Source organism: Lepeophtheirus salmonis, chromosome 8 (assembly GCF_016086655.4).
Source record: "Lepeophtheirus salmonis chromosome 8, UVic_Lsal_1.4, whole genome shotgun sequence".
NCBI lineage: Eukaryota > Metazoa > Arthropoda > Copepoda > Siphonostomatoida > Caligidae > Lepeophtheirus > Lepeophtheirus salmonis.
The window spans coordinates 3,118,497-3,133,480 of record NC_052138.2 but is presented as its reverse complement, the minus strand read 5'-3'; the positions used below and the strand labels follow the sequence as shown (position 1 = coordinate 3,133,480).

General features: G+C 34.1%; 7 protein-coding genes across 9 annotated transcripts; 3 read left to right on the top strand and 4 right to left on the bottom strand.

Annotated features, from left to right (window-relative positions):
- Positions 1–1,366: 1,366 nt before the first annotated feature.
- LOC121122578 (zinc finger Y-chromosomal protein) lies at positions 1,367–3,207 on the bottom strand. Its single transcript, XM_040717607.1, has one exon. It carries the CDS (start codon positions 3,205–3,207, stop codon positions 1,564–1,566), a length of 1,644 nt encoding a protein of 547 aa, XP_040573541.1. The 3' UTR covers positions 1,367–1,563.
- On the bottom strand, positions 1,367–3,805 carry Lamtor3 (Late endosomal/lysosomal adaptor, MAPK and MTOR activator 3). The gene is made up of 2 exons (XM_040717610.2): positions 3,492–3,805; positions 1,367–3,426 (listed from the first exon to the last, which is right to left on the bottom strand). The coding sequence occupies exons 1-2, from the start codon at positions 3,717–3,719 to the stop codon at positions 3,295–3,297; spliced, it is 360 nt and encodes a 119-aa protein (XP_040573544.1). The 5' UTR covers positions 3,720–3,805; the 3' UTR covers positions 1,367–3,294.
- A 4-nt stretch (positions 3,806–3,809) lies between these two features.
- Positions 3,810–5,556, top strand: LOC121122579 (longitudinals lacking protein-like). 2 transcript variants are annotated; one of them, XM_040717608.2, is made up of 3 exons: positions 3,810–4,498; positions 4,621–4,912; positions 4,970–5,556. In XM_040717608.2, the coding sequence occupies exons 2-3, from the start codon at positions 4,662–4,664 to the stop codon at positions 5,334–5,336; spliced, it is 618 nt and encodes a 205-aa protein (XP_040573542.1). In that variant the 5' UTR covers positions 3,810–4,498; positions 4,621–4,661; the 3' UTR covers positions 5,337–5,556. The 2 variants fall into 2 exon arrangements, with proteins under 2 accessions (XP_040573542.1, XP_071746729.1); XM_071890628.1 differs by lacking the exon at positions 3,810–4,498 and having other exon boundaries at positions 4,560–4,912.
- Positions 5,557–6,145: 589 nt separating this feature from the next.
- On the top strand, positions 6,146–9,306 carry Atg3 (Autophagy-related protein 3). The gene is made up of 3 exons (XM_040717346.2): positions 6,146–6,355; positions 6,426–6,561; positions 6,638–9,306. The coding sequence occupies exons 1-3, from the start codon at positions 6,244–6,246 to the stop codon at positions 7,317–7,319; spliced, it is 930 nt and encodes a 309-aa protein (XP_040573280.1). The 5' UTR covers positions 6,146–6,243; the 3' UTR covers positions 7,320–9,306.
- Positions 9,307–10,370, bottom strand: LOC121122375 (uncharacterized). 2 transcript variants are annotated; one of them, XM_040717347.2, is made up of 4 exons: positions 10,071–10,370; positions 9,855–10,007; positions 9,666–9,800; positions 9,307–9,593 (listed from the first exon to the last, which is right to left on the bottom strand). In XM_040717347.2, the coding sequence occupies exons 1-4, from the start codon at positions 10,368–10,370 to the stop codon at positions 9,363–9,365; spliced, it is 819 nt and encodes a 272-aa protein (XP_040573281.1). In that variant the 3' UTR covers positions 9,307–9,362. The 2 variants fall into 2 exon arrangements, with proteins under 2 accessions (XP_040573281.1, XP_040573282.1); XM_040717348.2 differs by having other exon boundaries at positions 9,307–9,590.
- Positions 10,371–11,186: 816 nt separating this feature from the next.
- On the top strand, positions 11,187–12,426 carry LOC121122377 (alpha- and gamma-adaptin-binding protein p34). Its single transcript, XM_040717349.2, has one exon. It carries the CDS (start codon positions 11,394–11,396, stop codon positions 12,081–12,083), a length of 690 nt encoding a protein of 229 aa, XP_040573283.1. The 5' UTR covers positions 11,187–11,393; the 3' UTR covers positions 12,084–12,426.
- LOC121122373 (uncharacterized) lies at positions 12,101–14,737 on the bottom strand. Its single transcript, XM_040717345.2, has 4 exons — positions 14,581–14,737; positions 14,446–14,498; positions 13,290–13,382; positions 12,101–13,231 (listed from the first exon to the last, which is right to left on the bottom strand). Exons 1-4 carry the CDS (start codon positions 14,634–14,636, stop codon positions 12,174–12,176), a joined length of 1,260 nt encoding a protein of 419 aa, XP_040573279.1. The 5' UTR covers positions 14,637–14,737; the 3' UTR covers positions 12,101–12,173.
- Positions 14,738–14,984: the final 247 nt, after the last annotated feature.

Below are 14,984 nucleotides of genomic sequence, written 5' to 3'. Positions count from 1 at the left end.
CTATGTATGGATAGACTGAAAGCAATCCTCAATTATCCATCTTCCTGCCTTCCCTAGACTCCCCAAACGGCCCTTATTTTGAAAACCATTGTATTAACCAACCTTGCTTTTTGGGGCCCCTGAGGGAAATTTGGACAGTATGCAATCTGCGTATAAGGTAGCTTCGGCCCTATTTGTATCAAATATCATTTCCTGGGAGCTAATTTTCTAGCAGCACTCTTTGTTTTAAGTGTCTATTACCAAACCTTAGGGAATGATATATGGCAAGAAAGATCGGACTGATAAAAAAAATAGAAAGGGGAGGGGAGACTTATTAGGAAATCAGTCCTAGGACCGATCCAATACTACTTCTCTGTAGACAAAATACAATAACTACTTTTTAAGAGATAAACTACTCTTAGAAGTTCTGAAATTGATAATTGAATCGATGAAAAACATGATAGTGTCATTTGGTAAAGAGGTTGTGTGATTTGTTACGTAAATACTCCGAAACTTTTCAAAAAGTGGGTCTCAACAATGTGAAACAGCTTATAATGGGTGTATTCCCAGAATAAAATAAGTTCATTCAACAAGATTAAATTAATTTTTACACATTTACATGTGTTTATTGATCGGAGATAGTAATTTTATTTAATAAAAATTAGAAACAAGTTTAAATTAAGGTTGAACGTTTAATTATTTTTAATTTGGGATATACCTCAGTATATCCGACACTAAAAATAATTACATATATGAGGCGTTTCATTAGCATTATAACCAATAAAAAAAATAATGATATTTTCATAATGACAAGAATAATGAACCTTCAAAATGTATTCTAATCTCAGCCTAATACTCTACAAGATGACATTAGCCCTCCAATCCTGCTTATGTACTATTTATTTCGTCTCAAATTTACAATCACTTTTATTTAAGGCTCTTTGACGTTTAAGAATATAAGTAACTTATCCCTCCAATTTTGTGATAGACCTTTTGAATTTAATGTAAAAAGAAATTGATCCAAAATTAATTTATACAATAGGATACAAATCTAAATATTGAAAATGAGATCCTGTATTGGGCACTTTAAAATTTGGGACTCTTTGAAGGATCGAAAGAGAAAACGAACAGTAGTAGAGGTAGGACAGGCCTGATTTTTTAAGGGACAATACAGTTCTAAAATATTCATTATATAAAAATTGATTTATATGTATCGTAACCCACTTTAATTTCGAGATATATTTTCAAACTTGATATATATTTACTCAAGGAATTACTTTACTTCTATAGAACCTAAATACTTTAATGATTTTACCAGGATACTAGATAGTACTGAACTGTTACCAAAATCCCAGGATCAGTAAAATAGTTTATATATTATAAAGTATTTGTATTTAAAATCATTATTTATTTACGCTGAGGAACATTCGGATTCAAGAAAGACAAATAACGCCGTTAATGGCTATATAATAGCAAATTAATAATCATTATCAATGCTCTAATTATATAGATAATGAAATATATAGTATCCAATAAAACTAATTGTAAAATAATGTCAGAGATAAATGACTAATAAAAATTAAGTTAGTTTTTACTTAAAAGCTCCATTATATCAATAGTGGTGATTTGGTCAGGAACTGTTTCAGACTTAGGATAATTGCTGAAATGCGGAAATGAAGGATTAGAGGAGGATCCCACTTGTTGATTTTCATAGTGTACAATGTCCTGACATATATTCGTACTGAATGCATTTGTGGTTGAAGTGGAAGCAGAGGGTGGTTGAGGCAGATAGGAAGAGCTCTGTGGATTATGCGGGATTGGAGCCGAAGATACATTGGGAGAAAAATCAATGTAGGATTTAATTCCTTTCTGCCCTTTCGGCGCAGTCACAATGATGGTGGCATCACCTTTACGATCATGGGATTTTTTATGTTTTTTTAGCACCTCCAGGAAACCAAAGTTTTTGTTGCAGGGTCGGCATTTGTAAGGCTTATCTCCAGTATGTGTGCTACGAATGTGTTGGGTTAGAGTAGAACGATATGTGAAGGACTCTCCACAAAAGTTACATTCGTGCTTGGAGCCCTCGTGTAACTTTGAGTGCTTTTGAAGGTCTTGCTTGGTTGAAAACTTTTTAGAGCAATTTGAGCATTCAAACTGTTTTTCTGCCACATGGAAGCGATTAATGTGATCCTTGAGATATGCAGTTTTGAGAAATGCTTTCCCACAGGTAGGGCATTTAAAACGAAGATTCTCTGGGTTATGAGCCACCTTTATATGATTAGAGAGGAAGCTTGAGGATTTGCACACAACGTTGCATTGAGGGCATCGGTGAATCCGAGGATTCCCATGTAGAGACTTCTCATGTCTACGAGCATCTCGAGGTGAAGGGAACTTAGACTCACAAACCCGACATTTAAAAAACTCTCTTTTAATTTTGGGACAAACATATTTGGAGTGATAATTCAAACTTTTTGATTCCTTGAATTCTTTTCCGCACTTTCTACAGCAGCGTGCATCAGCATGGATCACGAACAAATGTTTATCTAGCTCTGCTTTGGATGAAAAAGAGGACCCATTACAATGTTTGCAAGCATGAACATTATGCTCCCTTTTGAACTTTACTTTAACGTCATCCTCGTCCATAGGATCTTCATCCTCGTCATATTCATCCTCTTCTTCATCCTCATGCACCTTTTCATGAGCTTCTAATTTTAGATTCGTTCCAAACCCTTCTCCACACCTTGGACAAACAAATACTCGATCCTGAGCAAGTATATCCCTTTTAGAAAGATTTTCTTCTAAGGTCACAGTTAATGATCCATGTGACTTCACACCTAGGTCCTCACTTTCGTCCGACTCGTAGTAAAGCTCATCCTCTTCTTCAAAGTCCTCTTCGAAAACAAAGGTCTCGAGACTTAAGTTCCTCACACCAAAGAGCTGAGCCAGTTCTTTCAAGTCTCTAAGGTGCTCTTCTCCTGTGAATTTGGTCAAGCCAGAATACAAAATGTCAAGAAAGGTTTTTACAACCTCAGAATTAAATCCTTCTAAAATAAGAACATCAGATTCAGCATCCTTCTCTAGGAACCATTGAACACCCATGACTAATTTATGGGCAGGGTAATCTGAACCGTCGGAGCAGGAAATCTTTATATCAGAGAATAGTCCATTGTTTCGAGATTGTGAGAGGTGGCACCTCCATTTATCCGTCAAATTAGGTTTGAGGCCCATTGTTGTAAAGCGTATTAAATAAATATTATTTTCTACTAAACGTAAGTGCAATATTTAATTGTATGTATATATTAAATGAATAATGTTTTAAAATATAGCTTCGGATACACTTGTAACAAAGGGTTCAAGAACTTTGGCCAACTCAATGAGTTGTCCTGTATTTGATGATTTTGAAGCAAATATTGTGAGCATGATGGGAGAATAGTTCTTTTGGACAACCTAATGCAATAAAGAGACAAATGGATTAGAGAATAATGAGAAAAGGATCAATTGAATGAACTCACTTGGTAGTTTTGAAAATTAGCAATCACAAGACGACTCTTCCCTAATCCCAATTTACTTCCTTGCTCTCCAACGAAAGAGAGAATGGATAAAAGCTGTGGTTTAGGCTCTTGATCCTCTGGATAAACGGATTTAATTATGGGAACACCTTCCTTGTCAGATAATACTATTCCATACACTCCATCCACGGAGGAACATTTCTTCTTTAAATAACCTTTTAGAGAATCCATATCCCAGAACGAGGCAAAGTCTTGTAATGAAGAAATGACCAGCGGTAGCAACCAACCTCATTATTTTGTTATCATTACATTATTCATTCCCCAGTTGTGACGTAGAAGAGAAATAAAAAGTCGTGAAAGTACAAGATAGGGAAGACTAACCCAGTTTTGTAACATATGAAATATTTTATAAAAACCCCAAAAATTACAATTAACATACTGTCATTTTTGAGTATATATGACATTCATTCATCACTTAGATATATTTAAGGTCCTATAAAGTCCATATATATATATAGTGTAATAAACTCGTGGAAAATATGTGGAAGAGCAAATATTCTCAGTCTTCCCTATGATGAGTTACCCCGCTAGGTGTTACTTATATTATTATATATCAAAGAGCTAGGAAAACTTGTTCTTTAACTAGCTGGACATATTTGTGCATACTTATAATTATATAATGAGTTAAATGTTACCATTAAATTAACTCTACTGACCTAATTATTAGGGATACTCCCTATCATATTACCTAACTTACAAAACATAGATAAGGATTTCCTCATTAATGAATTAATAAAGGGATGCAAATAAAATATTATTAAAAAAAGGAATGACGTTATGCAAGAGTACGTACTTGCTTCGATTTTTTTGGTAAAGAGGGGGATGAATTGATAATATTTCATGATGAAGGAAAGCGTCTTAATTAATTGAATAAGTCATAAAATTTAAAATAATTCATTATTAATACTCATTTGTCGGATTCAGCTAGGATCGATCCAACCCCATTAATAGTAAGCAATAATATTTTGTGAAAATGAGAATGGTTTTCGAGCAGCTGACACTACGGTGCTCATAAAAAAACAAAGCCTTGATTACTTTACTTATTCTGAATATACATACTCTGCTCTTCTAGCTACACGATCAAAGCACGAAGGAAGCTGAGCGATAACCGCAATGTCTTCCTCTGAATCCGAGCAGTCTCCAGAAAAAGAGAACAATGAGAAGAGTGCTCCAAAGCTCCGGACCTTCAAATTCCCTGCCCATCAGTCCCACATGCTCTCTCTTGCCAAAATGTGTCAAGAGAACAAAACATATGCAGATTGTGTCATTCAATGTGACACTGGAGTCAAACTCAAGGCACATCGCCTCGTACTCGGCTCAGCCAGCTCATTCCTCAAATTAGTCTTCGACGAAGTGCCTCCAAGGTCTTGCTTTAATAGTTTATGACTTATTTTATTTATGAATGATTTGTTCCCTTTCAGTCTATACGAAGCTACCGTCATGGTTCCTGGAGTCAAAGTCCTCGTCGTAAGGGCTCTTCTAGACTTTTTGTATACAGGGGAAATGAGTGTGGGGCGAGAGGATACAACAGACTTGCAACTTCTTTTAGATACGCTGAGAATAGACCCATCTTTAATATCCGTGGATGTGGAAACTAATAAAAAGACCTCACCATCAGAGCCAGGATCATCAAACTCTTCTTCATCCTCGGAAGGAGGAGGAGGAGCAGAGAATGAAGAGGATCAACAACCCTCCTCAAGCGAGAGTGGGAATTCACTTAAAAGGAAAAATAAAGACACTTCCAATAACTCAGAGGGTTTGAGTGATATTAAAAAGTCAAAAACTTAAAGCCAGACCGGGATCCTTGTATCAAGGAGCATTTATTTTTTGAAATACATAATGTACATTATTATTAAATGGCGCTTAAGATTTTGTGTTCATTAATCATTAATATGTTGGCTTTTCGTAGAACGATTTCATTTTTTATATATATTATCGTTATGTATCAATACTCTTTACAAAAATATGAAATATGGAAATGAAAGAATATACCAATTTAACAGTTAAATTACATCCACTTTTTATCTCAGTTCATTCATAGTGGATTGATTTTTCTTATGGAGTAGTTATGATGACTTTGTGTTAACTGCCTATAGTAGTATATTAAATACAGGAGGTCCACGTATTAAGATGTTTCAAACGACGCGATAAGCGGGGAGCCCCTCTATATATTATTTCATCAATATACAATCTTATTTCCATTGTGTAGATAAAAAATAACTAATACAATGAAAAGAATAAAATAAAAATATCCTACTATCCCACTTTTCTCATCTCTAATTAATCGATCAAAAAAAATTGTAAAAATCTAGACATATTTTGGGATTTTCAGAATATCGGTATTAAATGCAAGTCTTAAGTCTTTTTTTTATTAATTCAGGCATTTAATGGAGTTTTATCAAGGTTTATCGTAAATTTGTCCATTTTATGTATTAAAAAAATCGACATTGACCCCCAAGATGGCGACTTTTTCAATTATGATGCAATTCAGGGTGTCCTCCTAAAATACTTAATGACTAGCTAGATCTGAGAATGCTAAAATTCAACAAAACCTTTTCTATGTTTATAGCTAACTATTTCACACTTCAGCTTTATGTTATTATTTTATTTATAACACAACAGTTCACAAGGATCTCACATTCTCTGTATTATTTGCTATTTGGGAACCTCTATTTCCAAGGATTCAGAGGTTTTAATGCAGAACTTATACAACAATTTCAAATCTCAGGCCTTAAAGGCAGCAGAGCTTCTTACGCCCGTTCTTAAGGAGTCAAAATTCCATGAAACTGGAGTTCTAACTCCAGAAGGTAAGGATTTCCGTTTTCCAGCCCAGAACGTGTTGGACTGTGTATCTGTATTCTTGTTCTACAATTTCAGAATTTGTAGCTGCTGGAGATCACTTGGTACATCAATGTCCCAGTTGGAAATGGTCAACTGGAGCAGAGTTCAGAAAAGATTACCTTCCGCCCGATAAACAGTTTCTTATCACTCGCAACGTTCCCTGTCACAAAAGGTCTTATTCTTTTCTTTATCGTAATGAGTTATTACTGTAGAATCTCCTGATTGATAATTATACTATTACTTTTCAGATGTAAGCAAATGATGGATTATTCTTCAGAGCAAGAGCTCATTATTCCAGGAGAGGACAATGATGAAGGATGGGTGGACACGCATCACTTTTCTCAAACAGTTTCGGATCTAAAAGAAATGAAAATAGAGGACTCAAAGGAAAATGAAGAGAATAGTAAGGCTCCTTCTCCAGAAGCTGAAGAAGAGGATGATGACGATGAGACCCCCCTAGATATGGAAGATTTTGTTGAGAGTGGACTCCTGGATGAAGTGGATCCCTCGACGTATAAAGACAATAGTTCTAAAAATGTAGATTCTGACGGTGGAGAAATAGTCTCTACTCGAACTTATGATTTAAATATCACTTATGATAAGTTTTATCAAACACCTCGACTCTGGCTCTATGGCTATGATGAGTCGCGTAAGGCTCTCACCGTTGATGAAATGTATGAAGACTTTAGTGAGGATCATGCTAATAAGACCATCACAATGGAAAGTCATCCTCATCTTCCTGGTCTTCCTCAAGCTTCTGTACATCCATGTCAGCATGCTAAAGTTATGAAAAAGTTGATTGATCAAATCACGGAAGGAGGAGGAGAGCTGGGGGTTCATATGTATCTCATTATATTTCTGAAATTTGTTCAAGCCATCATTCCTACGATTGAATATGATTTCACGCAAAATTTCTCCATTACAAGATGAACAGAAAGACACTAGTCATTGATAAATCCAACTTCATTAATATATATAGTTCGATAACTTATTATATGTTACTCTGTTCATTGCCATCCAAAAATATTAATAATTGACCTCTTATTAACGTCTCCAACAAGAGCTGAATAATTATTCTGTTTAAGTGTTTGTAATTATTTTCTACCTTTTCTTTTTTAAAGGCATGCGGTTAATTGGTACTTATAATCTTCGGTTCCCTGTCGTTGTGGAAAATGCGACTTTATGGTCAGAGGATGATAAATTAGCGATACTTACTTCCAAATGTATATATATTTATGATCTTTTGGCTAATCCGGGTAATGTGACTACAAAAATGAATTGGAAGTTAAAATTTATTCACAATTCCGAAGAAGTGAATCCATGGCAGCTTGACATGGATTTAAACCGTGAAAAATTATTTATGGAATCCATCGAGTCAGATATAGGCGCCATTAACATGGATAAGACTCTATCTCCTCAAATGGAAAGTGGCAAAGCTTCTTTCAGACAATTTATTAAAGGAGATTGGATATGTCCTTTGAGTATTTCTCCAAAATTAATTTCATCAAATGTACGCTCAGATGAGTCGTATCTACTCACCCTTACGTCTGACCATTGGGTCAGGTTGTATGGACTAAGTAAAACAGACTGTGAATGGGTATTAATGAAAGATATATCCGAGACCCTACATTCACACTTAAAGTCCAGTAATTGGGAAACATCTCAACCTCATAATGTTGATACACTCAGGACTCGGTCTTATGCACAGGCCACGGTTTCTTTCTTATGGATCAATAAGTATCAAATCTTCTTGTTAGCTCAGAAAAATGGAGACATTTTCGTTCTTGATAAAGACTTGAAAGTACAAAGTGTATTTAAAGGACTAAACTCCTTGGAGATGAATTTGCTATTCGCCGTTCCTAGATCTCAGGATTTTGTTTTACTTGCGTGTGGAATAGATGGACGAATTCATGGATTTAAAGTAAATCCCGAGTCTCTTGAGTTTGTTGCTTTAAGAATGAAAATATGGAACGATCCTGATATGATTACGATCGCTCAGATATTACTCATTTTAAATGAAACTAATCGAATGCGTTTGCTCGTTACGAAAGGTTGCTTCATTGTATATATTAATATTGTTGGAGAGGAAGTGGAAGTGGAGGATGCCGTAGCTGTTAGCTCTAGCCCTATAAATAGTATCATACGTACTGGTGAGGACGCATTTATTATCATGCCTCTTAGTCGCTCACTAATTGTTATGAATAATGATAAAGCAATGAATGAATTCAAGGAACTTAATAGTCACTTGGACATGGTTCACTATACCAACAAAGGTTTGATACAATCCCGACATGGAGCAATGACGGTTCTTGTACAAAATGTGAGCGCATATCATGATCATCTCGTCCTAAGAACCCCTGTTAAATTGACATTTTTTACATATTTTGAATCACCTTTAAAGGCAATAGAATCAAAATTGAATGTTCCTGACTTTTCCGTCAAAGAATATAGGGATCACATTGAGGTAGGACGGATTCTATTTTTGAAGATGGAAGACTCAAAGTTTATTGAGAAAGAAGAAATCAAAAACTTGCAACTTCGGTTTTGGTATCTGGAATTCTTTAAATATAATCAAAGGAAAACAATTTCAGAAGAAGAGCATAAAGAAATGATGACAAATATCCTCAAGGACTACGCAGGTACATCCAAAGAATTAAAGAAATTAATGGATAAAGAAGGTAACTTCAAAGCCACTGATGAAAAATGTATCATTTGCGAATCTAATTTTATATTAAATGAAGTAGATCGGTTAGTTTGCTCAAACGATCATGTATTTCCAAGATGTGTTATATCCCTCAAACTAGTGGATACTCCTCAATTACTTCAATGTCGATGGTGCAAATCCATAGCTAATCCTGAATATAATACGCATTTAAATATACCCTGTCCTCTTTGTGGAGGTCCATTTGATAATTAATTAATCTGGGCAATTATTTATTTACTAAAAAGTTATATATTATAAATACATCATCTTCAATTAAGATAGGATGGCTCCAAATGTGATTTCAACATTTTTGGAGCGGGTGTGTAGTAGTGTTGAGAGTGTGATGGATCACTGAATGATTCTTGAATTTCAGATCTTCCCAACTTTACTTTTGGATCCAAGTAGTGAGGTAGGGTAGCTACTTGAGCCTCTGTCGGGTACATGCGTTGAACATCAACGCCATTAGGCACCTGAATTGCTTCCTTTTGTGAATTTGGCTGCTAATAAATGAACAGCTATTAGTATGTAAACAATATCTTCATTAAAAAAAAAATTAATGCCGAATAAATTACATCAAGCCATGGAAGATGTGGAGGTCTTTCCCTTGATGATCCAGCCAATTGTTCTTGCCTTGTAAATGGACGATGCTGAAAACTATAGGAAGTTTGATACATATCTCCATATCTTTTAGTAGAAATCATACCGTCCTGTTGTGGTAAAAAGTTGTATTTAAATTATAGATCTGATACAATATGTTATACACTATGTGGATGCCAATCTTCAAATTTTAAGTCAAATTGTCTTTCAGTTCGTCCAAAGATAGAATCCTGGTTTTTCATTTGCGAGATCAATAAGTTTCTACCATTTCCTGGTGCACTAGAAGCCCGGAACATGTGCTTACCTTTATATTGAGCCTTCAAAGGGACGAATACAGACATGAACTAATTTAGATCCAAACTAACTAATTAATTACTTACATTGGTCTCACTACTCCATCTAGAGGCATGCAGTGGCTCTCTTTGTCCCGTCAAGTACTCTGCAAACTCATTTGTTCCACATAACAATCTATGACTCGAAGGTCTTGAGAAAATATGGGTATTTCTTCCATGAACATAATGTTTTGGACCGTGGAACAAGGAGTAACAGCTCCTTAGTCGTTCACCTTCTTCTCTTTCGTCTACTGCACCGACATGGAGAGGGTATGAAGGACTGTTACCTCTCGTATTTTCAAATACTGCCGAACGATTAAGTTCGTGAAAATGATTTCCGGGACTCATTAAGAGGAAAGGACAGCAAGTGTTTGTTCTGGTAGGAAATCACACAGTCTGAGATCCTAAAATTAGGTTAAGTCACTTTCTAACCCCTTCCCCTTCAGTATTGATCTATCTTTTTAATGAAGAATATAGGGTATCGATTAATCAAAAGTTATTAAATGAATATATTTAGGTACTTTTTCTCACAAAAACGTGTATTCATATACTTTTAAATTATAATACCTAATATAATCAAAACATTTTAAGATAATAACAGGAAATAATTCAGTCAGTGAGGATATGAAACTTTACTCGAAACCCGTATAACTTTTGTACATACTTAAATCACAAATCCTATAAAGGGAAAAATTTCCTTCCGTGATTAAGTAGTTATACGTAAATCTATCTGCACAAGCAATACTAAACTTCTTTTTCGAAGAGTGAGTGAAATCCGCATCACAGATCCGTAAATAATTTCTATGGCCATTTGCCATAGACATAGTTTCATTTAAATCATATAACGCTTGAATGTACATATCAGCCTCTAATTCAGTAGGTGGACGAGGAGATCCATTATCTTCGATATAAAGTGCTAGGAAGGTGATTAACCCACCATTCTTTGTTTTATTATTAAATCGAGGAGATGGTTCTACGGCAAAAAGGGGATTTTTCTCGGATTGCTTATGGTTGTCCTCAAATATAATTTTTTTCCTTTTACTTGGCGACGTTTTTGAAGAGTTCCCCATCTGGAGCAAGGTTTGAGAATATCTTTTCTTGTTCTTCATCAATTTTTCTTAGAAAAGTTTCAGATTTAATTAAGTAACAAAAATTCCTAGGTTGGGAGATAAATGCTATTCAAAAACTAAAATATCAGCTGTTGCTGACGTTCTAAAGTATTGCAACATATTATTATTATTATTTATTTAAAAAATAAATGAAATGACGTCATGGACAATTATTTTATTATGAATTATAATAATATTCGATAATCAAATTCATACACATTTAATATTAATATAATATATATTACTACAAGAAACTAAGCAAATGCCGAGTAAAGAGCCTAATTTCGTTCAAATCATCAACCATTCCCAACTCAAGGACCTACAATCCATTACTTCAGCTCTTCTACCTCAGGAAGAACTCTCCAATGACGGATCCCTCTGGCGCATTTCCAATAAGTATTACTCTGCTTCTGTTAAACTCACACTACAACCAAAAGAAGAATCCTCACCCAATGACCCGCCTGCAGTCCTCGTTTACATTGACAAATCAATTTCCAACTTTGATGAGACTCAGGTTTTAAAAGACTTTCCAAACGCTGAAGTTCGTCTTATCGTTGCTCAAGAGCCAAATAGTTCTTGTAGTTCGGAATTTATAGCTGCTATTCCCTGTTCAGGGTGGGAATTAGTGGATTTATCTGAGAAAGAAGAGGAACTTGGAGGAAGTGTGGGACTTCCTCGTGTTGCAGAGGCTTTGCAAACGGTGGCTTGGGATCCGGGAGAGATCACTAAGGATACCAAGTCAAATAAAGAAGAGAGTATCCGAGAACAAGAAAAGGAGATGGAGAGTTTTGAAAAGTTATTTAATCAGTTTGCAGCATTAAAATCTCATAGCAATTCTCTGTCTGGAGATGAGAGGAAACGCTATACAGAGAAGGTTGTTACGTCCTTTTGGAGGGCTATGGGAGGAGATGAAGAGGAAATAGCCGGGCTCTCCAGTGACGAAGAAAATTAATTGATTGGTTTATAATATATATATGTAATCAATTGTTGATTTTGTATATTATGAATAGTTTGAATAATAATTATTATATTATATAATTCATTAAAAAATAAAGGAATTCAACATCCAATTTCTAAACAAAAAATGTAAGATTGTATTCGTTTCCATTATAGTTTCGTCCAATCCTCTAGTTATAGCATATGTATTCTGGAGAATACAGAATGCAGATGCCGGATGTATTCCATCTGTAGGAATAAAGACACATGTTGAGGCTGGTGGACATAGTAGTGACCCACAGTTCTCTTCATTTATATTTTCCTTCTTTTGTAAACATTCTGAGGTGGCATTATCAAAATGAAGACAAATGCTTGATTCTTTTTTGCATTGTGGAGCGTCACAGGCTAGAGTATTGTCTCTGGTCGGCCCGCAACGCAAGCTTCCTTCATTTTTCGTCTGATGACACGTCATCACGTTTCCACAAATCGAAGATTGATTCCCATTACAGAGTGACTCATTAAAAGATGTGAGGTAAACGCAACGAACATTACTGAGGTTTTTACCAATATGTATACAAACTTTAGTTACATTAATATTTTTTTTATTTTTAGATGTTCTAGACATGTTGTCCGAGGTTTTAGGAGGATCCGTTTCTTTGTCCTCTGATGAAGTACTTTTATGTCTATCAAAGTCATTATTCAGTCGGATTAAACTTATTTGAGTAAACGCCTTTCTAAAGTGATTCATTGGAATTTTCTGAGAGACCATGGTTGTAAAAATTGACAATTCATTTCTTTCTGGAATCGATTCATTCTCTTGTAGGTCACCATTTCCAATAAGATTTGTATTCTTGACGTTCTGTAGAGTGGAATCATTATTTAGTTTGTTTGAATTGGCTCTGATTATTTGTTTTTCTTCAAAGCTTTTGGAAGTACTCTCTGATTCTTTCTTAGTATTTTGTTCTATCGAGCTGTTTTCAGACTTTTCTTCCATCTCATCGAGATCAAGGGATTGTTTATCTTCAATCTCTGGTTTAATATTATCTTTTATTTTATTCTTAACGTGCTTAATTATCTTTTTCTGATTTTTAAACTGTTCCATTATTTTTTCCTTTTGTTTTATATAGGCCTTATAATCTTTCAATAAATCGGTATGACTTTTTTCTACAATTAAACAAGGATATGACGGATCCATCATGAACTAAACATAAATAATAGTTACCTGTTATATCACTGGGGAAATAATAACACTTATTATCCTCTTTGTTACAAATATATCTCTCTGGACATCCACAGTTTTCCTTGGAGTCATTCCCTGATATCATTAGCACATTTTATATGATCTGTACAAGTTATAACTTGTATAAGCAAATTACCAAAAAATAGATGAAAAATGATTAAACAAAGAATTTAGAGCAGGACTTGTGATGAGAATAATGCAATTATTGAATATTCAACAATGCCGTCCAATAAATTTAATTTTTCAATTCTTCTTACATACAATTAATTTTTTTTTTACTCCAAAAAATTACTTTTCTGTGAATAACTATGGATTTTTGAAATTTTTCCACAAAATAAATTATTTTGTGTGAAGATATGGATAAAAAAAAATTAGTTATTTGCGAAGTGCTGGGGATTTTTTGGAAAGAAAAATTGAAACATTAAATTTTTTGAAAAAAAAAAATTCAAAAATCAATATCTATTTGAAAAAAATTAAAAAATTGGGCAAAAAATTAAAAAATCCACAGCTGTTCATGCAAAATTAAATTTTTGTCAAATTAATTATAAAAAATTTAATTTATTCAAAAACAAATTCTAAAAAAATTCAATTGGTAAATTTTTTTTCTCTGCTGGATAGTTTGCCCGAATGACCTTTTTTTAAGAAAGTATATCTTTCAAAAAAAAAAAATATCTAAATTTTTCCGTAAATATTTTCATCCTGACCAACCACCCCCTGCGGACGCCCTGATATATTCACATATTCCGTTAAAGTATCAAAAAATCGCAGGGGTGAATCCCCGAACCCACAATAATCATAATCCATCGCTGGCTATCCCCCTGGTTTGATTTTACAACTCGATCACAAATGATAATACGAACCAATTTGCTTCAATACAAGTTATAAATTGTAGACAAAATATATCGTGGGCCTGAAGCATAAATATTACAAATGGACTTTGGTAATTCTTTGTTTTAATATATGAAAGATTGTGTGACTGTATGAAAGATTAACTGATGTACTTCCAGATTATTTTTCAAATATGAACTTTCCAACAATTCCATTTCCATAATCAATATATTTCGGATAACACTCTTTTATGCCCAGGCCCAAGACATATATACAATTAGGTATTATTGTTTAATAAATCAAAAATTACCTTCCGGATCAATGGTATGCAAGTCGACAGAGTCCTCATCTTTGTGTGAGTGACTAAATTAATTATTTATGAATTGCTCAATATTTATAATTTTATATAACAATTTAGATAGGTAGAAATGGGCTACTTACGTACGTTAAAATATTCAGCCAGGGTAAAAGACACAATATTGTTACAGCCGTTAGTTGCATGGTTAATTAATTCTGTTTCTCATTTGTAATGTTAGAATTCAATTAATATTTTTTCTATTAATAATGAGAAAAGTATATTTTATATAGAAATGTTATTTATTGCAAAGGATCTACATTGTACATAGATACAGAATATTTGTAATTCAATCTGAGGAGCTAAGAGACAGATAAAAAATCTTGAAATCCTGTATAATACTCCAAGAATTCATAAGTACATATTATTATTAAGAAAAAATAACAAATAATATATTATCTATATGATACAAGATATGCCCATGATTACGAGCAAAGTCCATGCCAGAGAAGCGCTCGTTAATCAAAGGGATTACAACGTGCTTCTTACAAAAT